The sequence below is a fragment of the Ambystoma mexicanum genome, chromosome 9 (genome assembly GCF_040938575.1).
Source record: "Ambystoma mexicanum isolate Mex_15411 chromosome 9, UKY_AmexF1_1, whole genome shotgun sequence".
Lineage (NCBI taxonomy): Eukaryota > Metazoa > Chordata > Amphibia > Caudata > Ambystomatidae > Ambystoma > Ambystoma mexicanum.
This window is the reverse complement of record NC_090931.1, coordinates 3,059,066-3,085,457: the sequence shown is the minus strand read 5'-3', so window position 1 is coordinate 3,085,457 and position 26,392 is coordinate 3,059,066. Positions and strand designations below refer to the sequence as shown.

The window sequence follows — 26,392 nt, the reverse complement described above, 5'->3', positions numbered from 1 at the left end:
ATCATGGAAGCAGGACAGTATTCATTTGAACTAGAAAAGTAAAGCGATTCTGAAACTGTATGTGTAGGTGCTGTGAGAAACGTGAAGATGTCTCCCTGGCTAGTCCCCAGGATTCTGTCATCCAGGTGACCAGGACATGGCCATCGCTATTGGATCCAGTTCCTGGGGGTGGACCAGTGAGGGAGGATCACCTGTATGGGGGGACCCCGGGGAGTGGCAGTGGGACACTGACGGGTGTGCCGCGGTATCCCCTTCTTTCAACACCTTTTCCCATTCCTACCGTGTAGGACATTCAAAACCACAGCCCCCTCCCCTTTTCTGACATGGACACTTTCGCACGACACACCAGAGAACGGACTAACGCCAGAGCTGTTTACCTGACATGTCCCAATACAAGGGTCAGGCAAAGTCAGGCAATGGATCAGAATCACATACACCTGACAGCCCTTTCCCTTCCCACAGAGATAAAAGGTGGAGCAAGAGAGCACAGTAAAGCAAGGTAGACCATGCAATGAGACAGCTATCCAGCTCCGGCAGTTCAAGAAGAGGGCAAAGGCAGCAAATATCAAGAGGCGGACGAGAAGAGATACGATCTTGCCCTTTTCGACAAAACCCTGCGCACCCTCTGCTGAGAGAAATGTAAGACCGAGGACAATAGCCCAAGTGTGCTGCAGCAGATGTCAACGGTACACAGAGCGTAGCGATGCCGATAAACCAGAGCGAGGGATTCTCCTGCTTCCGTGGTACCAGCCTTGACTCCAGTCAAAAGGAAAGCCAAGCGGTTCATCACAGCCGCTGAGTTGAGGGGAGAGCCGATAAGAAGCAGGCTGTGGTGGATGAAAGGCGCAAAGTGGCAAAGTGAGAAAGTTCAAAAAACTGTAAAATTGTAAAAGGGAGACCAGCTGCAGAAGGGGACCGGCACCACGTGGGTGCTGCTCTGAGGAATCTCTGGTCGATCCCTATCTGAGTAAAACTACAGAGACCAGAAGGCCATAGGAGAACCCCCAAGATAGGTCAAAGTGGTCATACAGGAGGCCAAGCAAAATCCCTGTACGGTAGAAAGCCTTTGATCTACAAACTATAAAGAAAGCAAGGTAAGTGAATCCCGTAAACTTTGAAAGTGAATGTACAGATGAAGTTGGCAAGTATGAACCTGACCGAGGGATGCTGACGAGAGGGGAGCAAGTCTAAAGTCCCAAGAAACAGTGTGTTGACAAGAGTGAACCCAACCGAGGGATGTCCACTGGAACTGTTTAAAAGGACGTTGACATTTGAGAAGGGTTCGAGCTCGAACGAGGGAGATCCAGGGGTGAATCCATCACCCGAGAGAAGCCAGAGTGAACCCGGTGAACGAGGCTGAAAGCACTGAGGGGTCTGCACCAGAATGAGGGAGATCCAAGGGTGAACCTATCACCCGAGAAATAAATAGAACAGAACTTTGTGTTCATTTGTTGTTTTAATTATTTGAGAATCTATCAGGCCCTCGGAATTAGGGGATGCATCCACTGAGGCCCTGATATCGAGATGAAGAGGGGTCAGCACCCAGAAGAGGGGGGCCAGGGGTGAGAAATCCTTACCTAAAGTGAAACCAAGAAACAAACTTTCATTTTTTGTTGAAGGAACATTTATTTGTTATTTACGTCAGGACCTTGAAGGCAAGAGACTTTCAAGAGAAACAAGATTTGGCCATCAAAGCTCCTGATAAACTGGAACGGAACTGTTCGCTCGTGCTGGGGAAGCTCGAGTGTGTGATGTGCTCCAAGATCCTACCTGAACCCATGCTCAAAACATGGGGAAGGGAGAACCAAGCTGCCGCATCCCGACATATTATTTAAGAACACTTCTTTCTTTACTTGAAAACCAACCCACACACTTTTTGTATTAGTTGTAAGGTTTGGCAGTAGGTTTCTTAGTATAGGCTCTTTTTATTTTGACATAACGCCACAAGGACGGCCTTATTTTCATTTGATGGTCGATACTTGCTCCCATATTAGATTTAGGCTTAGAATAGGCATTTTTCCAACTTGCGTACAGTTTAATAAATACCCTTGAACTGTGATCACTTGTGTCTGTCTTTACTTTTGCCACCATGAGTTCCTTACAGCGTCCAGTTATGGGGAAGAGTTACATAATTCGGCCGCACAATATGATTGGCGACACTATGCCGCCTAAAAATACATCCAGCGGAGGCATGCACCATAGGCACAGTTGCACAAGTGATTGCGTCGCACGTATGCAAACAGTATCTCTTTATAAGCACAGCAAATAATGAGCTCTAAGACAGTGTGAATGGTTTATACAGAAACATCCTTTCCAGAGCCACAATGTTGGGCATGGGAACCATCTTGTAGAAAAATAGTGTTGCGATAATTTAGGAAAAAACTCAAACTGTCCCCATTATTCAGCATTTTAAGAGCAATGTCCCCTTTAGTATCCCTGGAGTAAGAGATTCACTCTGCCAGCAGGAAACAGGTGAGCAGCCCTGATCCAGCGACCCTCCTGGGAGCCCAATACCTAAAATCTCGGGCCTAGTCCCTGCCTCCTGCGCCCGTGTGCGGCCTGCCCTAAACCCCCCTCCCCCCGGCATCCACATCCCTGACCAGCCTCCATCCCACCCTCCAACCCACCCACAAGCCCTGATTGGAGGACCGGAGGCCCAGCGCTAGCTACTGCTACACGCTCGCTCCGTGTGCATTCACTCTGCCAGCAGGAAACAGGTGAGCAGCCCTGATCCAGCGACCCTGCTGGGAGCCCAATACCTAAAATCTCGGGCCTAGTCCCTGCCTCCTGCGCCCGTGTGCGGCCTGCCCTAAACCCCCCTCCCCCCGGCATCCACTTCCCTGACCAGCCTCCATCCCTCCTCCCAACCCACCCACCAGCCCTGATTGGAGGACCAGAGGCCCAGCGCTAGCTACTGCTACACGCTCGCTCCGTGTGCATTCACTCTGCCAGCAGGAAACAGCTGAGCAGCCCTGATCCAGCGACCCTGCTGGGAGCCCAATACCTAAAATCTCGGGCCTAGTCCCTGCCTCCTGCGCCCGTGTGCGGCCTGCCCTAAACCCCCCTCCACCCGGCATCCACTTCCCTGACCAGCCTCCATCCCTCCTCCCAACCCACATACCAGCCCTGATTGGAGGACTGGAGGCCCAGCGCTAGCTACTGCTACACGCTCGTTCCATGTGCATTCACTCTGCCATCAGGTGAGCAGCCTTGATCCAGCGACCCTCCTGGGAGCCCAATACCTAAAATCTCGGGCCTAGTCCCTGCCTTCTGCGCTCGTGTGCGGCCTGACCTAAACCCCCCTCCCCCCGGCATCCACTTCCCTGCCCAGCCTCCATCCAGCCTCCATCCCGCCTTCCAACCCACCCACCAGCCCTGATTGGAGGACCGGAGGCCCAGCGCTAGCTACTGCTACACGCTCGCTCTGTGTGCATTCACCCTGCCATCAGGAAACAGGTGAGCAGCCCTGATCCAGCGACCCTCCTGGGAGCCCAATACCTAAAATTTCGGGCCTTGTCCGTGCCTCCTGCGCCTGTGTGCGGCCTGCCCTAAAGCCCCTTCCCCTCGGCATCTACTTCCCTGACCAGCCTCCATCCCGCCTCCCAACCCACCCACCAGCCCTGATTGCAGGACCGGGGGCCCAGCGCTAGCTACTGCTACAGGCTCGCTCCGTGTGCATTCGCTCTGCCATCAGGAAACAGGTGAGCAGCCTTGATCCAGCGACCCTCTTGGGAGCCCAATACCTAAAATCTCGGGCCTAGTCCCTGCCTCCTGCGCCCGTGTGCGGCCTGCCCTAAAACCCCCTCCCCCGGCATCCACTTCCCTGACCAGCCTCCATCCAGCCTCCCAACCCACCCACCAGCCCTGATTGGAGGACCGGAGGCCCAGCGCTAGCTACTGCTACACGCTCGCTCCGTGTGCATTCACTCTGCCATCAGGAAACAGGTGAGCAGCCCTGATCCAGTGACCCTCCTGGGAGCCCAATACCTAAAATCTCGGGCCTAGTCCCTGCATCCTGCGCCCGTGTGCGGCCTGCCCTAAACCCCCCTCCCCCCCGGCATCCACTTCCCTGACCAGCCTCCATCCCGCCTCCCAACCCACCCACCAGCCCTGATTGGAGGACCGGAGGCCCAGCGCTAGCTACTGCTACACGCTTGCTCTGTGTGCATTCACTCTGCCAGCAGGAAACGGGTGAGCAGCCCTGATCCAGCGACCCTCCTGGGAGCCCAATACCTAAAATCTCAGGCCTAGTCCCTGCCTCCTGCGCCCGTGTGTGGCCTGCCCTAAACCCCCCTCCCCCTGGCATCCACTTCCCTGACCAGCCCCCATCCCGCCTCCCAACCCACCCACCAGCCCTGATTGGAGGATTGGAGGACCGGAGGCCCAGCGCTAGCTACTGCTACACGCTCGCTCCGTGTGCATTCACTCTGCCAGCAGGAAACAGGTGAGCAGCCCTGATCCAGCGACCCTGCTGGGAGCCCAACACCTAAAATCTCGGGCCTAGTCCCTGCCTCCTGCGCCCGTGTGTGGCCTGCCCTAAACTACCTCCCCACAAGGGCGGCTGCAACAGAAGCGGCTCCAAGAGAAGCGGCTCCAAGAAGTGTCAGCCGCTGTCTGCAGGGGACGCAGTGGCCAGCCGTCAACCATCACCTACAAGGACCAGTAAGGTAGGAGTGGCCAGGGTCTGGAGTAGAGCAACTACTCTGCCCCAGACTCTGAGCCACTTAGCAATCCCAAAGTAAAGAAGGCGATTACCCCCCTCTGCATCTCTTTCCCTCACCTCATACTTAATCATTATTTAAGACTGTACCAACCTAGCTAGGCACAGACCCCCTTCCTCTGTATAGACTTATACAGGTCTCTCCAGTTCACCAGGGGCTCTGTCTCCAAATTGCATTGTATGATGTTTAGATTGCATGGATAGGCCTCTCTCCCACTATGCAGGTCTCTCAGACTTAGCGCGGGTTCTGTCTCCAAATTGCATTGTATGGTGTTTTAGATTGCACTGATAGGCCTCTCTCCCACTATACAGGTCTCTCAGACTTAGCGGGGGTTCTGTCTCCAAATTGCATTGTTTGATGTTTTAAATTGCACTGATAGGCCTCTCTCCCAATATACAGGTCTCTCAAAGTTAGAAGGGGTTCTGTCTCCAAATTGCATTGTATGATGTTTAGATTGCATGGTTAGGCCTCTCTCCCACTATACAGGTCTCTCAAATTTAGCAGGGGCTCTGTCTCCAAATTGCATTGTATGATGTTTAGATTGCATGGTTAGGCCTCTCTCCCACTATGCAGGTCTCTCAGACTTAGCACGGGTTCTGTCTCCAAATTGCATTGTATGGTGTTTTAGATTGCACTGATAGGCCTCTCTCCCACTATACAGGTCTCTCAGACTTAGCGGGGGTTCTGTCTCCAAATTGCATTGTTTGATGTTTTAAATTGCACTGATAGGCCTCTCTCCCACTAAACAGGTTTCTCAAATTTAGCAGGGGTTCTGTCTCCAAACTGCATTGTATGATGTTTAGATTGCACTGATAGGCCTGTATGATGTTTAGATTGCATGGTTAAGCCTCTCTCACATTATACAGATCTCTCAAATTTAGCAGGGGTTCCATCTCCAAATCGCATTGTATGATGTTTAGATTGCATGGTTAGGCCTCTCTCCACTATACAGGTCTCTCAAAGTTAGAAGGGGTTCTGTCTCCAAATTGCATTGTATGATGTTTAGATTGCATGGTTAGGCCTCTCTCCTACTATACAGGTCTCTCAAATCTAGTTGGGCTTTTGTGTCCAGATTGCATGGTAAGATATTCGGTAAGTCCTAGCTGCGCCTTCAAACTCACTCCTCAACAGTACCCTTACCACCCCCCTTTCCCCACCTAGGACAGCGACTGAACGAGTCCCCAACTCCAGCCGGAATACCACCTACAGACAGAGCCCAAATAGTAGCAGACACCCCCTCAACCGCCACTACACCACAAGACCACAAGACAACCAGACCAAAGCAGGACCAACTAGACGTCACCAAACGAAGGCTAGACAATTCTCAATCTCACAATGCCGTGCAAACGACCCATCGCAAGGAAAAGACGAAGAGATGCAAGAACAAACACTCCAGAACAGCAACTTAGAACAACAACCATTGACTGGACCCCCACAGACAAGAACACAAACCGAAGCAACTCTGAGAGAAGAGAAATCCCTCTACCTAACTCCATACCTCGCAGACAACTGGCCACCACGGCAACCCAATCCAACTCTAGAAGCAGAAACTTCAAACACCCTAACACAAGCAAGGAGAAGAAGGATGACCAACACAAACAACAAACAGACGACCGACGCAATAACCCCCTATGTCACCAAAGCAAGAGGAACTTCCAATCAACAACCACAACTCCCGGAAGACGAACCCGATGAAAACACAAAGAACCCAAGACAAAACCTAGAAAAACTCTTCGAAGACGCTGACACCCCGAATCCCACAGCCCAACAAGTGACCGACCAGGAAGGAAACCTCAACACTGAGCAGAAGAAGACCGCGACAACGTCCAAACCAAACAACACCTCCAAACTTCACTGCAATCTAGTAAACGCAAGATCCATGTCAAAACACTCAACAGAGATCTTCGACCTACTCGACGACAATGGCATTGACATCCTGTTCATCACAGAAACATGGCTGGGTGACAACTACAAAACCACACTCCAAAGCTGCCTTCCGACCGACTTCAAATGCCTACAAATAAACAGAAAAAACAAAAAAGGAGGTGGCATAGCTTTAGCATTCAAAGAACATCTGAAAATACAAACTGACGAACCACTCAACATCCTCAACTGCGAAACCATGGTCATACACCTAACACTGAGCCCGAAAACCAACATCACATTCATCCTGGTATACAGACCGCCAACATATGATGCAACATTCATCGATAACTTCATAGAAGCGATCACCAACTTAGCCATCAACCACAAACACCTAATCATCCTGGGGGACTTCAACATCTGGTTTGAAGGCAGCCACGCCAACTCCCAAAACTCACTAATTGAACAACTCAGCACCATGAAGCTATGCAACTAGTCAAAGGAGCAACGCACTCGGCAGGACACACCCTAGACGCAATTTTCACAAAAGAAAAACTCATCACCACGGCACCTCCTATACAAATACTGTGGAGCGACAATCTCATCATCCCATTCGTGATCACTCTGCCTACCCAAGCCTACATTCAACATCTGAAACTCACAACCACCACAAAAAGAAACTGGAAACACGTCAAAGAAAGCAATCTATTCTAACAACTGGAATTAACGAAACCCTCAACTACAGAACTGGAACTAGCGGACCTAAAGGGGAAAGCAGAGATTCTGCACAAATGGATCGCGGATACAAACGACAAGATCGCCCCGGAAAAACCATTCACCCCATCAAAAAAAAGAGCAACGGCAAAATGGTTCACCCCACTATTAAGCGACATGAAAAAGGAAAACAAAAAGATGGAATTAGAATGGAGGAAAGAATACAACCCAGGAAAAAAAACACTGTACCAGAAACAAATCCGCACATAGAAAAAGGAAATTCAAAAGGCAAAGAGAAGACATTACGATGACAGAATCAACAATGCCACCAACACTCAAAAAGAAATGTTTAGCATCATTGAATAAATGAGAAACCCACCAGGCTGCGATAACAACCCAACCCCTTCAGAAAAACTATGCAACGACCTGGCAGACCACTTAAAAAAAAAAATCAATGACATCCGTCAAACCATACAAAAGCGACCAACCAACCACAACATACAACCCAACGAACCTAACGCGGAGCCACAGCACAAACTCCGAAGCTTCCTGAAATATCAGCAGAGGCATTCGCAATGCTGGTAAAATGAAGCAAGAAAGCGGGATCACCCATGGACCCATGTCCCCCAGACATCTACAAATCGATTTTTGCGCAAGGATCACCAGCAGAACACCACAGAAACTTTCTAAATCTATCACTATCAACAGGGACTGTACCGAAGATCTTCAAATCAGCATACATCAAGCCACTCTTGAAAAACACAAATGGTGATGTAGATGATCTGTCCAACTACAGGCCGATCAACACCCCCTACCCAGCAAAACTTCTAGAAACCTACGTACATAAACTAACCCAAGCACACGTAGAAAAACACCACCTCTTGGACCAAGCTCAAATCGGTTTCAGACCAGTGAGAGGAACGGAAACAGCACTACTATCCATCTGGGACGACCTCAAAACTAACGCAGACTCGAACACTACCTCAGCCCTTATTCTGCTCGACCTCTCCGCAGCATTTGACACAGTTAGCCACGACACCCTGACCAAAAAACTAGAAGACATAGGCATAACAGGCACAGCACTACGCTGGACCAAATAATTCCTAGCAGACAGGACAGAAACCGTATGGATCAAATCTTTCAAATCCACTCCACGAGTTAACGACTGTGGAGTGCCACAAGGATCCTCACTATCTCCACTATATTTCAACATCTATCAGACTCCGGTCATCAGAATCTTCAAAAAATACAACATGACATGTTACAACTACGCAGATGACACCCAGATCATATACAAAATCAAGGACACCGATGCCGACCATTCAACCCTTACCGACTGCCTAAAAGAAGTCTTCGACTGGATGGATGCCAACAACCTGAAAATCAACCCAGGAAAGACAGAAATCATGATCGTATCCAAATACCAAGAGAACGAAACCACCATCCCATGGCCTACGGAAATGGGAAACACACCAACACCATCGAAGGTAGTAAAAAATCTGGGAGTCCTAATGGATAACACCCTAACCCTGGAACCACAAATAAATGCAACAGTGAAGAAATGCTTTTTTCTCCTCCACCTGGCAAGAAGAATTCTACCTTTCCTCTCCTTCACGCACAAAACACTCACTATCGTCGCCCTAATCATGTCAAAAATCGACTATGCAAACAGCCTCTACCTCGGAATACCAGAATACCTCCTAAAGAAACTGCAACGGATCCAAAATGCAGCAGCAAGACTACTGCTCAAACTATCCAGAAGAGACCACATCACTCCAGCCCTAGAAACACTACACTGGCTCCCAGTAAAACATCGCATCACCTTCAAAACAATGTGCATAACACACAGGGCAATCAGCGGACAAGGAGCAGAATTCCTACAAAAGAAAATAACAGTCTACAAACCAACGAGACCCCTCCGATCAAGCAACGAAATCCGCCTGGAACTCAAACCATACCTTAAGAAAAAACTTGGAGGCACCTCCTTCTACCACTTAGCCGCAAAAACCTGGAACAACATCCCAAACGAAATAAGAAACACTGAAGATCACCTAAAATTCAGGAAATCACAAACAATCTGGCTCTTCAACACCACAGACTAAATCTGGAAACCAAAACCGGAAAAAGGACGACTAAGCCAGAAAGGACACAGACATCCCCGACCCGAGAGGATAGCTCCCACGGCACCTGGACGGATGACACCGGATAGATTGGAACACAGGCGGCACGCACAGAGACTGAGTCAACTATCCCAGACAATCCCACCAACACTTTCGCCCGCCCCTTAGTTACCGCCAGGTACCACAGTAGCGTGGAATTGTCGAGATATTGGCTATCACCACACTACCTGAGAGGTAGACATAGGCAGGTGCACTGGCCACAGGAGTAGGAAGGGAGGACAAGGGGAGCTATGAGAGAGCATGTTAGAGGTGGGGGCCAGAGGAGTAAGGAACCCATTCTACAAGTCGGACCCATATCAGGACAGAGCCGCATCAGGGGAGACTACGCAAGCCGAGCGACTCAATTCAGGATAGAGACGCAAACTAACCAACCTTAATTAACAATTTCCCTTTCTGCATACACCTCTCAAACTCCAAACCAAACACAACCAAACCTACAGCACAACAAACCGCACAAACTTCACTACATTACAACAAGAAAACAAAAACACACATAGTCTTGCACAACAGTACACGACGACTACCGGCCACAAACACCTCAGGCCCAGCCAACGGACCCACCGGGCTGAGGCCGCCAACAGCACATCACTGCTCTCTTGCACTTTTCCTGCTTCCTCCCACTAACCCACCCCCTCTCCTCCTCTTTCAGAGCTGCCAGAGCGCCAGGGGACCACTCCGGTGGTGATAGTGCATGGTACAAATGTCCTTTAACATTAAAATTAACAGTAAGACCAGGGCACTTTTTTAAACTCACCTCAGTGTTGCCCTCTACTGCTGCAAGCTTGAATGGTGTGAGTCCATCCTTGTTCAAGACCTTTTCTAGAGGTGTCCCCTTAGTGCCCTTCTCATATGAGAGGATGAAGTCAAACATCTGACAGGACATGGCCTTGTTGGGCTGCAAAGCGAGGATGTGGAGAACGGTGTTACCTAAGAAAGGGAGCAAACAGACATGAAAACACAAGATGAGCAAGAGGAAGAGGGAGCACAGGAGTGGAACCGGGACAACACTTCTGTGTGTCTCCATTGCTGGAAGAGGAGGAAGAAGAGAAAATATGAGGCGAGTAAGGAGAACACTTCTGTGCGCCTCCTGTGATGCCAGAGGAGGAAGAAGAGAGAATATGAGGCGAGTAAGGAGAACGCTTCTGTGCGCCTCCTGTGATGCCAGAGGAGGAAGAGGAGAGAATATGAGGCGAGTAAGGAGAACACTTCTGCGTGCCTCCTGTGATGCCAGAGGAGGAAGAGGAGAGAATATGAGGCGAGTAAGGAGAACACTTCTGTGCGCCTCCTGTGATGCCAGAGGAGGAAGAGGAGAGAATATGAGGCGAGTAAGGAGAACGCTTCTGCGTGCCTCCTGTGATGCCAGAGGAGGAAGAAGAGAGAATATGTGGTGAGTAAGGAGAATGCTTCTGTGTGCCTCCTGTGCTGCCAGAGGAGGAAGAAGAGAGAATGTGAGGTGAGTAAGGAGAACACTTCTGTGTGCCTCCTGTGATGCCAGAGGAGAATAGAGAATACGAGTGTGGGGACATCACAGATCGCGGGAGCATGTTCTCGCGAGATCGCACATAACGTGATCTCGCGAGCCCACGCTCCGCGGGAAGACGTTCCCGCTTCAGAGCTGGCAGCCCGCCAGATGAAGCGGTCGCACCACAGCGCTGCTCCTGATAAGGAGCTGAGAAAGTGAGAACTTGTAGCAGCCTTACAGCACAGCTTCTAGGGTGTAACACCACAGCCACAGGAGGCTACATGGGGGCCCTAGAAGCTTACAGCGTGCCATCATAGTGCACACACTTCCCACAGTGATTCAACTGGGGAAGTCCTGAACTGAACTGAACTGTAAGTAGGTGCTTGATTTGAGCTTGGACATATAAGGGTCCACACCGGTTGTCATTTCATAAAGTCGGTTGGAACTCACTACAGCGTCCTGTCGTCCCTTAAGGCCACAACATAATTGGCGACGAGGATACCAAAAGCCCCACGGCCCCACCATGCAAGGCGCCACACCGCCCCCTGCCTTTCTCCCTTCACCAGGGACACCAGCAATTCCATGGATGCAGTGGGAGCCCCTTTTCTCCACCTATCTGGAAGCAGTGGGCGGCACGTGGTATGCCCCCGTCAGGAAGAGGGCGATGCTGTTAAATGCATTGGGGGTTGAAGGTCAGCACATTTTTGCCAGTTTGAAGGCAATACCTGCAGCCGATGATAACGACGACGACGACGACGTCTACAAGGAAGCGACTCGTCGCATTTGAAGAGGTTCACCAATAAGGAGAACGTTGTACTGCACAGGCTGAGGTTCTACACCCGCAAACAAGAAGGGAGCGAACCCGTGGACGACTAGATCACCAGGATGAGGGAGCTGGCTTCTCTTTGCGCCTTTGGCGAAAACGCAGAACAGGTCATCTGCGACATGTTCGTCGTTCACACTAACTCTAGGAAAGTGCAGGCCAAGTTCATACAAGAAAAGGAGGTCACCCTTGACAAGGCCATCCAAATTGCCAGGGCGGAGGAAGAAACCTCCAGCAGACGCAAAGAGGCGGGAAGTCACCTGCCCGTGCCCGAACTTGCGGCGCTACAATGGAGAGGGCGCAGAGACAAGCAGTCCCGCGACGGCCCCAGAGACAAAGGTCCCAGGCAAAAGGAGGCACCCAAATGCTATAGATGCGCCAGCACCAAGCACATGGCGAATGATCGCGACTGCCCCGCCAGGAATAAAGAGTGCTCCAAGTGCGGACGCATTGGTCACGTGGCTCCGGCATGCACGTGGCGGGAGAAAACTGTTTCCCGTGTCGATGTTGACTGCGCTTCAAGCGATGATGACGATCTACAGGACAGACCCATGGTCGTCATGGTCAACGCCCCCCATGCCAGGAGGGAAAAGCCCCACTGCACCATTAAGGTTGACGGAATGGAAACGCGCGTCATGGCAGACTCGGAATCTGACCTCACTATCCTCCCCATCAACACATATAAGGAGATGATGGGACAAGCAAAAGTAGAGATTAGAACGACCAGGCAAAAACCGGCAGTGTTCGGTGGTGCAACTGTCGACCTTTTAGGCTACATCAAAGCCCGGATCGATTTCAAAGGGAGGTCTACCACCGCCAAAGTGTATTTCTCACCCAAAGGCCCAGCCGTGCTGGGATGGGACGATCAACACAAACTCAGCATAAAACTAGATCCCAGCACTCCGGAACAGGTACTCATGGTCTCCTCAGGAGCAGCGCTAAATTTCAAGGAGATGTTCCCGAACCTGTTTTCCGAGAACCCAGGGAAGGTGAGAAACTTTGTCCACAAGATTCGCCTGAAACCCAACGCGATCCCGGTGAAACACAAAGTTAGGGCAGTACCTGCCACAGCGAGGCCCGCATTGGATGCCCACCTTCGGAAGATGGTCGAAGAAGGAACTATCGAGACCGTGGAATCCTCAGAGTGGCTGAGTCCAGTAGTTTTGGTCAAAAAGAAATCCAGCAACGACCTCAGGATCTGCATCGAGCTAAGAAGCCTCAATCTAGAGGTAATCACGGATAGCTTTCCATTCCCCAGCATCAACGAAATTGTCCTCATGATGAAAGAGGCGGCAATCTTCTCTAAGCTGGACATGCGTGATGCCTATCACCAGATTCCCCTGCACAAATCCTCTCGCCCCCTCACAGCGTTCATCACTCCTTTCGGCACCTTTCAATATACCCGCATGCCATTTGGGTTGTCGTCGGCAGCATCCGCATTTCAGAGGATGATGAACTCCTTACTTAAAGGACTCACAAATGTTTCCTTCTTTCAAGATGATATCCTCGTGTATGCCAAAGACAACGAGACCCATGACAAGGCACTCAGGACAGTCTTGAGCAGGCTTCAAGAGGAGGGCATTCACCTACGCCACGAAAAATGCATCTTCGGAGTGAGCAAGGTAGACTACCTTGGGTACTGCATTTCAAGTGACGGCATCAGTCCCAAGAAGAACCTCATGCAGGCCATAACAGAAGCCCCGGCTCCGATGTCCAAAGAGGAACTACGCTCATTCCTGGGCCTAGCGGAGTACTATGCCAAATTCGTCCCTAGATTCTCCGAGACCACGCCTCCCATGAGGGAGCTTCTGAAGAAGGGGGCAGCCTACTCGTGGGGCCCGGAACAGAACAAAGCTTTCTGTGAAATCAAAAAGAGAATTCTGCACGCGCCGTGCCTGAAACCATATAACCCTGAATGGGACACCTGCATTACCACAGACGCCAGCGCGTATGGCCTTACCGGAGAAGATCAAGACCGCCAGGGGACATCCGAAAACCCTTGCCTCTCAGAAGGAGATGCCTTGGAGCCACACCATGGCAATGAGTTCTCAAGCCCCAACTCTCCAACTACACCCAGGGAGTCACGGCAAAGAACAAGACAAGGAGAACTCGAATCACCCGCACCTCCTCAAGAGTACGCCCCATATACAGATCTAAGCAGACCTCAGAGAGAGAGAAGAAAACCCAGCAAGTTTGCAGACTTCGTCATGGAATGACCACCCATCCTTTTTCCCGGCAAAGGAGGTGTGTGGGGACATCACACGATCGCGGGAGCGTGTTCTCGCGAGATCGCACATAACGTGATCTCGCGAGCCCACACTCCGCGGGAAGACGTTCCCGCTTCAGAGCTGGCAGCCCGCCAGATGAAGCGGTCGCACCACAGCGTTGCTCCTGATGAGGAGCTGAGAAAGTGAGAACTTGTAGCAGCCTTACAGCACAGCTTCTAGGGTGCAACACCACAGCCACAGGAGGCTACAAGGGGGCCCTAGAAGCTTACTGCGTGCCATCATAGTGCACACACTTCCCACAGTGATTCAACTGGGGAAGTCCTGAACTGAACTGAACTGTAAGTAAGTGCTTGATTTGAGCTTGGACATATAAGGGTCCACACCGGTTGTCATTTCATAAAGTCGGTTGGAACTCACTACAGCGTCCTGTCGTCCCTTAAGGCCACAACAACGAGGCAAGGAAAACGCTTCTGTGTGCCTCCTGTGATGCCAGAGGGGGAAGAGGAGAGAATATGAGGCGAGTAAGGAGAACGCTTCTGTGTGCCTCCTGTGATGCCAGAGGAGAAGAGAGAAAACGAGGCAAGGAAAACGCTTCTGTGTGCCTCCTGTGCTGCCAGAAGAGGAAGAAGAGAGAGGCTGTCAGAATATGCCATATATACAGTCACGCCTTACCGTTTCTTGACTCACTTTCATCATCATTTTTTTACTATGGTTTAGGAATGTTTTAATATTAGTTCCACATCCTTCTTATTTTATTTGTTTATCTCACAGGCACATTTGGGCACCTACTTTTCACTCTTATGCAGGCAAACATAGGGACTACCCCTATGCAGCACGTATGTTTTGTTTATATATGATGTCAGTGCGCACTGACGTCACAACCTCCATTTGCTGGCTTGTCAGTCTTGATTCCCCACGTTTGCCAGCGCTGGGATGGGAGCGTGCAAATAGCCCATATGTAAGTGCTTTCAGACCTCGGGCCTCGTCTACTATAGCCCAGGTTTTGAGAAGGATGCAGCGTATATACCTTGAGACTACGGGCTATTTAATATCAGTGATGACAAGGGGACCTCAAGGAGGCACACCGATAACGGGTATGGGGAGACTGGTCTTGATCGGGGTCTTCACCAGTATAACGGGTGTGTGGGAGACAGGTCTTGAATGGGGTCTTCACCAGTATAACGGGTGTGCGGGGGATGGGTCTTGACTGGACAGGTCTTGACTGGGGTCTTCACCATTATAACGGGTGTGGGGGGACTGGTCTTGACTGGGGTCTTCACCACTATAACAGGTGTGTGGGGGACGGGTCTTGACTGAGGTCTTCACCAGTATAACGGGTGTGGGGGGACTGGTCTTGACTGGGGTCTTCACCAGTATAACGGGTGTGCGGGGGACGGGTCTTGATCGGGGTCTTCACCAGTATAACGGGTGTGCGGGGGACGGGTCTTGACTGAGGTCTTCATCAGTATAACGGGTGTGGGGGACTGGTCTTGACTGGGGTCTTCACCACTATAACGGGTGTGGGGGGACTGGTCTTGATTGGGGTCTTCCCCAGTATAACGGGTGTGGGGGGACTGGTCTTGACTGGGGTCTTCACCAGTATAACGGGTGTGGGGGGACTGGTCTTGACTGGGGTCTTCACCAGTATAACGGGTGTGGGGGATGGGTCTTGACTGGACAGGTCTTGACTGGGGTCTTCACCAGTATAACGGGTGTGGGGGGACTGGTCTTGATCGGGGTCTTCACCAGTATAACGGGTGTGGGGGGACTGGTCTTGACTGGGGTCTTCACTAGTATAACGGGTGTGGGGGGACTGGTCTTGACTGGGGTCTTCACCAGTATAACGGGTGTGGGGGACGGGTCTTGACTGGACAGGTCTTGACTGGGGTCTTCACCAGTATAACGGGTGTGGGGGGACTGGTCTTGATCGGGGTCTTCACCAGTATAACGGGTGTGCAGGGGATGGGTCTTGACTGGACAGGTCTTGACTGGGGTCTTCACCAGTATAACGGGTGTGCGGGGGATGGGTCTTGACTGGACAGGTCTTGACTGGGGTCTTCACCAGTATAACGGGTGTGCGGGGGACGGGTCTTGACTGGGGTCTTCACCAGTATAACGGGTGTGCTGGGGACGGGTCTTGACTGGGGTCTTCACCAGTATAACGGGTGTGGGGGGACTGGTCTTGACTGGGGTCTTCACCAGTATAACGGGTGTGCGGGGGACAGGTCTTGATCGGGGTCTTCACCAGTATAACGGGTGTGCGGGGGACGGGTCTTGACTGAGGTCTTCACCAGTATAACGGGTGTGGGGGACTGGTCTTGACTGGGGTCTTCACCACTATAACGGGTGTGGGGGGACTGGTCTTGATTGGGGTCTTCACCAGTATAACGGGTGTGGGGGGACTGGTCTTGACTGGGGTCTTCACCAGTATAACGGGTGTGGGGGGACTGGTCTTGACTGGGGTCTTCACCAGTATAACGGGTGTGGGGGACGGGTCTTGACTGGACAGGTCTTGACTGGGGTCTTCACCAGTATAACGGGTGTGGGGGGACTGGTCTTGATCGGGGTCTTCACCAGTATAACGGGTGTGGGGGGACTGGTCTTGACTGGGGTCTTCACCAGTATAACGGGTGTGGGGGGACGGGTCTTGACTGGGGTCTTCACCACTATAACGGGTGTGCGGGGACGGGTCTTGACTGGGGTCTTCACCACTATAACGGGTGTGTGGGGGACGGGTCTTGACTGGGGTCTTCACCAGTATAACGGGTGTGTGGGGGATGGTTCTTGACCAGGGTCTTCACCAGTATAACGGGTGTGGGGGGACTGGTCTTGACTGGGGTCTTCACCAGTATAACGGTTGTGGGGGGACTGGTCTTGACTGGGGTCTTCACCAGTATAACGGGTGTGCGGGGGATGGGTCTTGACTGGACAGGTCTTGACTGGGGTCTTCACCATTATAACGGGTGTGGGGGGACTGGTCTTGACTGGGGTCTTCACCACTATAACAGGTGTGTGGGGGACGGGTCTTGACTGAGGTCTTCACCAGTATAACGGGTGTGGGGGGACTGGTCTTGACTGGGGTCTTCACCACTATAACGGGTGTTTGGGGACGGGTCTTGACTGAGGTCTTCACCACTATAACGGGTGTGGGGGACTGGTCTTGACTGGGGTCTTCACCACTATAACGGGTGTGTGGGGGACGGGTCTTGACTGAGGTCTTCACCAGTATAACGGGTGTGGGGGGACTGGTCTTGACTGGGGTCTTCACCACTATAACGGGTGTGGGGGGACTGGTCTTGACTGGGGTCTTCACCAGTATAACGGGTGTGGGGGGACTGGTCTTGACTGGGGTCTTCACCAGTATAACGGGTGTGGGGGACTGGTCTTGACTGGGGTCTTCACCAGTATAACGGGTGTGTGGGGGACGGGTCTTGACTGAGGTCTTCACCAGTATAACGGGTGTGGGGGACTGGTCGTGACTGGGGTCTTCACCACTATAACGGGTGTGGGGGGACTGGTCTTGACTGGGGTCTTCACCAGTATAACGGGTGTGGGGGGACGGGTCTTGACTGGGGTCTTCACCACTATAACGGGTGTGTGGGAGACGGGTCTTGACTGGGGTCTTCACCAGTATAACGGGTGTGGGGGGACGGGTCTTGACTGGGGTCTTCACCACTATAACGGGTGTGCGGGGACGGGTCTTGACTGGGGTCTTCACCACTATAACGGGTGTGTGGGGGACGGGTCTTGACTGGGGTCTTCACCAGTATAACGGGTGTGGGGGACTGGTCGTGACTGGGGTCTTCACCACTATAACGGGTGTGGGGGACTGGTCTTGTCTGGGGTCTTCACCAGTATAACGGGTGTGGGGAGACGGGTCTTGACTGGGGTCTTCACCAGTATAACGGGTGTGTGGGAGACGGGTCTTGACTGGGGTCTTCACCAGTATAACGGGTGTGGGGGGACGGGTCTTGACTGGGGTCTTCACCACTATAACGGGTGTGCGGGGACGGGTCTTGACTGGGGTCTTCACCACTATAACGGGTGTGTGGGGGACGGGTCTTGACTGGGGTCTTCACCAGTATAACGGGTGTGTGGGGGATGGTTCTTGACCAGGGTCTTCACCAGTATAACGGGTGTGGGGGGACTGGTCTTGACTGGGGTCTTCACCAGTATAACGGTTGTGGGGGGACTGGTCTTGACTGGGGTCTTCACCAGTATAACGGGTGTGCGGGGGATGGGTCTTGACTGGACAGGTCTTGACTGGGGTCTTCACCATTATAACGGGTGTGGGGGGACTGGTCTTGACTGGGGTCTTCACCACTATAACAGGTGTGTGGGGGACGGGTCTTGACTGAGGTCTTCACCAGTATAACGGGTGTGGGGGGACTGGTCTTGACTGGGGTCTTCACCACTATAACGGGTGTTTGGGGACGGGTCTTGACTGAGGTCTTCACCACTATAACGGGTGTGGGGGACTGGTCTTGACTGGGGTCTTCACCACTATAACGGGTGTGTGGGGGACGGGTCTTGACTGAGGTCTTCACCAGTATAACGGGTGTGGGGGGACTGGTCTTGACTGGGGTCTTCACCACTATAACGGGTGTGGGGGGACTGGTCTTGACTGGGGTCTTCACCAGTATAACGGGTGTGGGGGGACTGGTCTTGACTGGGGTCTTCACCAGTATAACGGGTGTGGGGGACTGGTCTTGACTGGGGTCTTCACCAGTATAACGGGTGTGTGGGGGACGGGTCTTGACTGAGGTCTTCACCAGTATAACGGGTGTGGGGGACTGGTCGTGACTGGGGTCTTCACCACTATAACGGGTGTGGGGGGACTGGTCTTGACTGGGGTCTTCACCAGTATAACGGGTGTGGGGGGACTGGTCTTGACTGGGGTCTTCACCAGTATAACGGGTGTGGGGGGACTGGTCTTGACTGAGGTCTTCACCACTATAACGGGTGTGTGGGGGACGGGTCTTGACTGAGGTCTTCACCAGTATAACGGGTGTGGGGGGACTGGTCTTGACTGGGGTCTTCACCACTATAACGGGTGTGGGGGGACTGGTCTTGACTGGGGTCTTCACCACTATAACAGGTGTGTGGGGGACGGGTCTTGACTGAGGTCTTCACCAGTATAACGGGTGTGGGGGGACTGGTCTTGACTGGGGTCTTCACCACTATAACGGGTGTGGGGGACTGGTCTTGACTGGGGTCTTCACCAGTATAACGGGTGTGGGGGGACTGGTCTTGACTGAGGTCTTCACCACTATAACGGGTGTGTGGGGGACGGGTCTTGACTGAGGTCTTCACCAGTATAACGGGTGTGGGGGGACTGGTCTTGACTGGGGTCTTCACCACTATAACGGGTGTGGGGGGACTGGTCTTGACTGGGGTCTTCACCAGTATAACGGGTGTGGGGGGACTGGTCTTGACTGGGGTCTTCACCAGTATAACGGGTGTGGGGGACTGGTCTTGACTGGGGTCTTCACCAGTATAACGGGTGTGTGGGGGACGGGTCTTGACTGAGGTCTTCACCAGTATAACGGGTGTGGGGGACTGGTTGTGACTGGGGTCTTCACCACTATAACGGGTGTGGGGGGACTGGTCTTGACTGGGGTCTTCACCAGTATAACGGGTGTGGGGGGACTGGTCTTGACTGGGGTCTTCACCAGTATAACGGGTGTGCAGGGGATGGGTCTTGACTGGACAGGTCTTGACTGGGGTCTTCACCAATATAACGGGTGTGCGGGGGATGGGTCTTGACTGGGGTCTTCACCAGTATAATGGGTGTGCGGGGGACGGGCCTTGACTGGGGTCTTCACCAGTATAACGGGTGTGCTGGGGACGGGTCTTGACTGGGGTCTTCACCAGTATACCGGGTGTGGGGGGACTGGTCTTGACTGGGGTCTTCACCAGTATAACGGGTGTGCAGGGGACGGGTCTTGACTGGACTGGTCTTGATCGGGGTCTTCACCAGTATAACGGGTGTGCGGGGGATGGGTCTTGACTGGACAGGTCTTGACTGGGGTCTTCACCAGTATAACGGGTGTGCGGGGGACGGGTCTTGACTGGGGTCTTCACCAGTATAACGGGTGTGCTGGGGACGGGTCTTGACTGGGGTCTTCACCAGTATACCGGGTGTGGGGGGACTGGTCTTGACTGGGGTCTTCACCAGTATAACGGGTGTTCGGGGGACGGGTCTTGACTGGACTGGTCTTGATCGGGGTCTTCACCAGTATAACGGGTGTGCGGGGGACGGGTCTTGACTGGACTGGTCTTGATCGGGGTCTTCACCAGTATAACGGGTGTGGGGGATGGGTCTTGACTGGACTGGTCTTGATCGGGGTCTTCACCAGTATAACGGGTGTGGGGGACGGGTCTTGACTGGACAGGTCTTGACTGGGGTCTTCACCAGTATAATGGGTGTGGGGAGACTGGTCTTGACTGGGGTCTTCACCAGTATAACGGGTGTGCTGGGGACGGGTCTTGACTGGGGTCTTCACCAGTATAACGGGTGTGGGGGGACTGGTCTTGACTGGGGTCTTCACCAGTATAACGGGTGTGCTGGGGACGGGTCTTGACTGGACTGGTCTTGACTGGGGTCTTCACCAGTATAACGGGTGTGCGGGGGACGGGTCTTGACTGGACTGGTCTTGATCGGGGTCTTCACCCGTATAACGGGTGTGCGGGGGATTCCTAAGCCTGAACTCTGAGGATTGCCCTAAGAGTGGACCCCACTTACCAAGACTGTCCTGCGCTTTGATGTTGGCCCCATTTTTAATCAGCAAATGCACGATCTCTTTGTTTCCCATGCAGGCGGCAAAGGACAGGATATGCTCCCCTGCGAAGAAAGAAAGGAGACATTAGAAGAGAGGGAGTGTGCATGAGAAGGAACTCCAGGCCCCAGACCACTGCCCAAGAAGGGTGGTCCTAAGGGCATGAGAGGACAGGAACAAGCCAGGAAAGATGCCCGGTGCACCCTGACAGGCTGTCTCCTCTGGAGAGCAGACCATCACTTCCGGAACAGACCCTGGACGGGCACAAATGCAACTGGTCCACCCGTCCCACTGCACTTGCCCTCCCTCCCTCGCCTTTCCCACTAGCACTTCCCTTGCGCCTCCAGCCCCCAGACTCCCCACTCCTGCACTTCACCCCCCCCACCCACCCCTACTTCCACCCCCTGCACTTCTTTGTCTTGTTCTTGCACGGTAAGAATGTCACAAGTCTTAGTACCAGGGTTTACTGTAGTTTTTCTCTTATGTCCACCCTCCTCTTTGTTGCCTTGTGGAAACACTTGTTATAGGCGCCATACTAATGCCCAATACATGTGTGCTCACAAATGAGAGATACACGAAGGGGCGTGGCACTGCCCTCACTGGGCACCCCTTCTCTCCCTGGCCACTGTCGCCCCCCCACCCCCCCCTCCACATCGCTTTTCCTCTGGGACTTGATTAGCTCTGGGTTGCGAGGCTCATGCATATACTGCTCTGCACTGCTTGTGAAGGACCCCTCACTAAATAACTCCTTAAAAGAGAGTAGAGAGAGAGAGGGAATCGCCTGCCGACGAGGGACCCCGAGAGAAAGAAGCCCCAGGGCCCAGGGGGGCGCGCAATGGCACCAGGAGCCCCGGGGACACTGCAGGGAACCCCCCGAGAAGGAAGACGAGGGACCCAGAGAGAAACAGGGCCCAGTGGGGCGCGCAATGGCACCAGGAGCCCTGGGGACACTGCAGGGAACCCCCCGAGAAGGAAGACGAGGGACTCAGAGAGAAACAGGGCCCTGGGGGCGCGCAATGGCACCAGGAGCCCCGGGGACACTGCAGGGAACCCCCCGAGAAGGAAGACGAGGGACCCTGAGAGAAACAGGGCCCAGGGGGCGCGCAATGGCACCAGGAGCCCTGGGGACACTGCAGGGAACCCCCCGAGAAGGAAGACGAGGGGCCCTGAGAGAAACAGGGCCCAGGGAAGCGCGATGGCACCAGGAGCCCCGGGGACAATGCAGGAAACCCCCGAGAAGGAAGACGAGGGACCCAGAGAGAAACAGGGCCCAGGGGGCGCGCAATGGCACCAGGAGCCCTGGGGACACTGCAGGGAACCCCCCGAGAAGGAAGACGAGGGACCCAGAGAGAAACAGGGCCCAGGGGGCGCGCAATGGCACCAGGAGCCCCGGGGACACTGCAGGGAACCCCCCGAGAAGGAAGACGAGGGACCCAGAGAGAAACAGGGCCCAGGGGCGCGCAATGGCACCAGGAGCCCAGGGGACACTGCAGGGAACCCCCCGAGAAGAAGACGAGGGGCCCTGAGAGAAACAGGGCCCAGGGAAGCGCGATGGCACCAGGAGCCCCGGGGACAATGCAGGAAACCCCCGAGAAGGAAGACGAGGGACCCAGAGAGAAACAGGGCCCAGTGGGGCGCGCAATGGCACCAGGAGCCCCGGGGACACTGCAGGGAACCCCCCGAGAAGGAAGACGAGGGACCCAGAGAGAAACAGGGCCCAGGGGGCAGGCAATGGCACCAGGAGCCCCGGGGACACTGCAGGGAACCCACCGAGAAGGAAGACGAGGGACCCTGAGAGAAACAGGGCCCAGGGGGCGCGCAATGGCACCAGGAGCCCCGGGGACACTGCAGGGAACCCCCCGAGAAGGAAGACGAGGGGCCCTGAGAGAAACAGGGCCCAGGGAAGCGCAATGGCACCAGGAGCCCCGGGGACAATGCAGGAAACCCCCGAGAAGGAAGACGAGGGACCCAGAGAGAAACAGGGCCCAGTGGGGCGCGCAATGGCACCAGGAGCCCCGGGGACACTGCAGGGAACCCCCGAGAAGGAAGACGAGGGACACAGAGAGAAACAGGGCCCAGGGGGCGCGCAATGGCACCAGGAGCCCTGGGGACACTGCAGGGAACCCCCCAAGAAGGAAGACGAGGGACCCAGAGAGAAACAGGGCCCAGGGGGCGCGCAATGGCACCAGGAGCCCCGGGGACACTGCAGGGAACCCCCCGAGAAGAAGACGAGGGGCCCTGAGAGAAACAGGGCCCAGGGAAGCGCGATGGCACCAGGAGCCCCGGGGACAATGCAGGAAACCCCCGAGAAGGAAGACGAGGGACCCAGAGAGAAACAGGGCCCAGTGGGGCGCGCAATGGCACCAGGAGCCCCGGGGACACTGCAGGGAACCCCCCGAGAAGGAAGACGAGGGACCCAGAGAGAAACAGGGCCCAGGGGGCGCGCAATGGCACCAGGAGCCCCGGGGACAGTGCAGGGAACCCCCCGAGAAGGAAGACGAGGGGACCTGAGAGAAACAGGGCCCAGGGAAGCGCAATGGCACCAGGAGCCCCGGGGACAATGCAGGAAACCCCAGAGAAGGAAGACGAGGGACCCAGAGAGAAACAGGGCCCAGGGGGGCGCGCGATGGCACCAGGAGCCCCGGGGACACTGCAGGGAACCCCCCGAGAAGGAAGACGAGGGACCCTGAGAGAAACAGGGCCCAGGGGGGCGCGCGATGGCACCAGGAGCCCCGGGTACACTGCAGGGAACCCCCCTAGAAGGAAGACGAGGGACCCAGAGAGAAACAGGGCCCAGGGGGCGCGCAATGGCACCAGGAACCCCCTGGGACACTGCAGGGAACCCCCCGAGAAGGAAGACGAGGGGCCCTGAGAGAAACATGGCCCAGGGAAGCGCGATGGCACCAGGAGCCCCGGGGACAATGCAGGAAACCCCCGAGAAGGAAGACGAGGGACCCAGAGAGAAACAGGGCCCAGGGGGGCGCGCGATGGCACCAGGAACCCCGGGGACACTGCAGGGAACCCCCCGAGAAGGAAGACGAGGGACCCTGAGAGAAACAGGGCCCAGGGGGGTGCGCAATGGCACCAGGAGCCCCGGGGACACTGCAGGGAACCCCCCAAGAAGGAAGACGAAGGACCCTGAGAGAAACAGGGCCCAGGGGAGCGCGCGTGCACCAGGAGCCCCAGGACACTGCAGGGAACCCCTGAGAAGGAAGAGGAGGGACCCTGAGAGAAACAGGGCCCAGGGGAGTGCGCAATGGTGTCATGATGCCTACCTCTAAGGAGCCAGGCCGGGCCCAGCAACCCCAGAGGCAGACATCATTTTCCCCAGGGACGTCTCAGCGGGCCCAAGTCGGGGCCCTTTGGACTCAGTCCTGGCGCCTTAGGCGCCAGGCTCATAGCGGACCCCAGTCCTGGCGCCTTAGGAGCCAGGCTCATAGAAGAGGATATGTGTTTAAGTGCTTGGGTGCACACTTACCTGATGCAGACCTTGCTGCTTCATCCAGGCCCTCTTGAGGCCTGAATGGGACTACTTAACCTGTAGGACTACTTCACCACCCGGGTGTGGTCGGGGAAGGATACATACCTGATTGGTGGAAGGATACATACCAGGAACTTCTTCCAAGGCTATTTAAACCCCACCCGAACAGCCACACATGCTTCACGTTGTTCTGCACCTAGCAGCTGGACGCTCACCGTGTCAGCTCCTGCATCCTGACTTCAGCCACGCCTGCCAGCACCCTGGAACACCTGCAAGGGGAGAAAGGAAGAGAATAGGAGAAGAAAAGCCCTTACCTGCTAAATCTGCATCCCGGAATCATTTCTCCAACGGCCCTGAAAAGGAAGACATCATTTTAAAGGCATTTCGTTTCGATCGCTGCAGCGCTGCATTTTACTCACCTTTGCAAGGCGCTTCCATCTCCAGCACCGATCTTCCGGATTCAGCTACGCCCCGGCGCCTAGAGGAAAAAAGACAAGAACAAAGGTGAGAGGGAGAAAAGGAATAAGGAAAGCTCAGTTTCCTTTTAAGTCTTACCTGTTGGATTATTCCCACTGCATTTCGGGTCCTGCCGCTTCCTGGCATCTCCGGACCCCGGCCCCTATGGGGAAAAAAGACAAAGACATTGAATGAGGGAATGCAAAGACATTACCTGAGCGCTCATCCAGAACTGTTTCACTTCGGGTCGGCGCCATATCTCCGGCACTCCGAACCCCGGCGCCTAAGGGGAAAAAGACATAAGCATTAGCGCTTGCTGCAATTAGACAACGAACATTATTATTAAGCTTGAACTTTTGAACAAAACTTTTACAGCGCCTTACCTGAACAGTCAAGCTTACCTGAACTCCCATCAATCCTCAATCCAGTGAAGTAACTGGGTTTCAACGCGCCCCTGCATCAGAAGCAGGATGGAGACCTCATCCTTCCAAACCCTAAGGTGAGGCTTCACAGGGAATCGTGGAGGAGGTATCGTGGAGGGTTGGAAGGGAGTGGGAGGCTTGAGCATTGTTCCACATTTGGTAATACTCCCTTTTCACGCACAGGAGGGTATCCAACGAGCCAGGGAAGCCAGAATAGAGGGGCCCTTCCTGTCCATCTTCTGAGTTCTGCGCCTTCGACGCCGCGCCTCCGTGGGAACCAGGTGAGCGTTACAGAACGCGAAGCCTTACCACAATTTCCCACCTGGGCGCTATGGAGACTTCCGAGACAGATCAGCTGGCCCATCTTTTAGGGGAATTACGGGCAGAAGTGCACTCAGCCCGCCAGGAGACTAATGCTCTCAGAAGGGAACTAATCCTATCCAAGGAAAGAACTGATAATCTGGCCAAAAGGTTATTGCAGGGCCAGGCAGAGCACACTCCTTTACCTGTTTCCGGAGATATTTCTACAACAATGGGTTTGAATAACCCGGTACAAATCAATCTACCTGGACACATGCCTTTGGCCCCGCCGGAACGTTTTGCGGGGGATCCCAAGAAATATGCCGTTTTTATGAACCAATGCCGTTTACACTTTTTATGCAGGCCCGGGGCCTTCCCCAACGACCAGACCAAAGTAGCCTTGGTACTATCTTACCTCAGTGGCTGTGCTGCCGATTGGTCTATTCCATTGGTAAATCAGGATGATCCCATTCTCCGGGATTTCCAGGGCTTCCAGGCCAGCATGGAAAGATTGTTCGCTCGACACTCGCAGGGACAGGCCCTTGACAACGAACTGCTATCCTTACGACAAGGTAATCAGGATCTTTTGTCCTATATCGCCACCTTTAATAGACTAGTTGTGGAAACCGGATGGCCTGAAAATAAAAGGATCACATTGTTTCATCGAGGCCTGCGCGGAGAGCTTAAAGATGTTATAGCTCAGATAGTAGATCCACCCCAGGCCTGCGCAGACTACATAGACTTAGTGGTTCAACTTGATCACAGACTTCAAAATAGAAAAGCAGATCGGCTCAAGTATGAAACCAGAGTACCTATCAAGACCCACGTTAACTCCAAGAGTACTGACGTTTCCGAACCTATGCAAATTGGCAGTGTTAAAGGACCATTAACGCAGAAGGAACGAGAGAGAAGGCGACAAATGCAACTTTGTCTGTATTGCGGAACTTCCGGTCACTTTCTTCA

General features: G+C 53.8%; 1 protein-coding gene across 2 annotated transcripts in view; it reads right to left on the bottom strand.

Moving 5' to 3' along the window:
• Nucleotides 1-26,392, bottom strand: part of LOC138487598 (transient receptor potential cation channel subfamily V member 6-like) — a 623,206-nt gene that overhangs the window by 468,067 nt on the left and 128,747 nt on the right. For both annotated transcript variants that reach the window (XM_069614065.1, XM_069614066.1), the window contains exons 5-6: nucleotides 20,737-20,835; nucleotides 10,233-10,405 (exon numbers count right to left, since the gene is read on the bottom strand). In XM_069614065.1, the coding sequence (XP_069470166.1) occupies nucleotides 10,233-10,405; nucleotides 20,737-20,835 (272 nt within the window). The remainder of the gene's footprint in view (nucleotides 1-10,232; nucleotides 10,406-20,736; nucleotides 20,836-26,392) is intronic.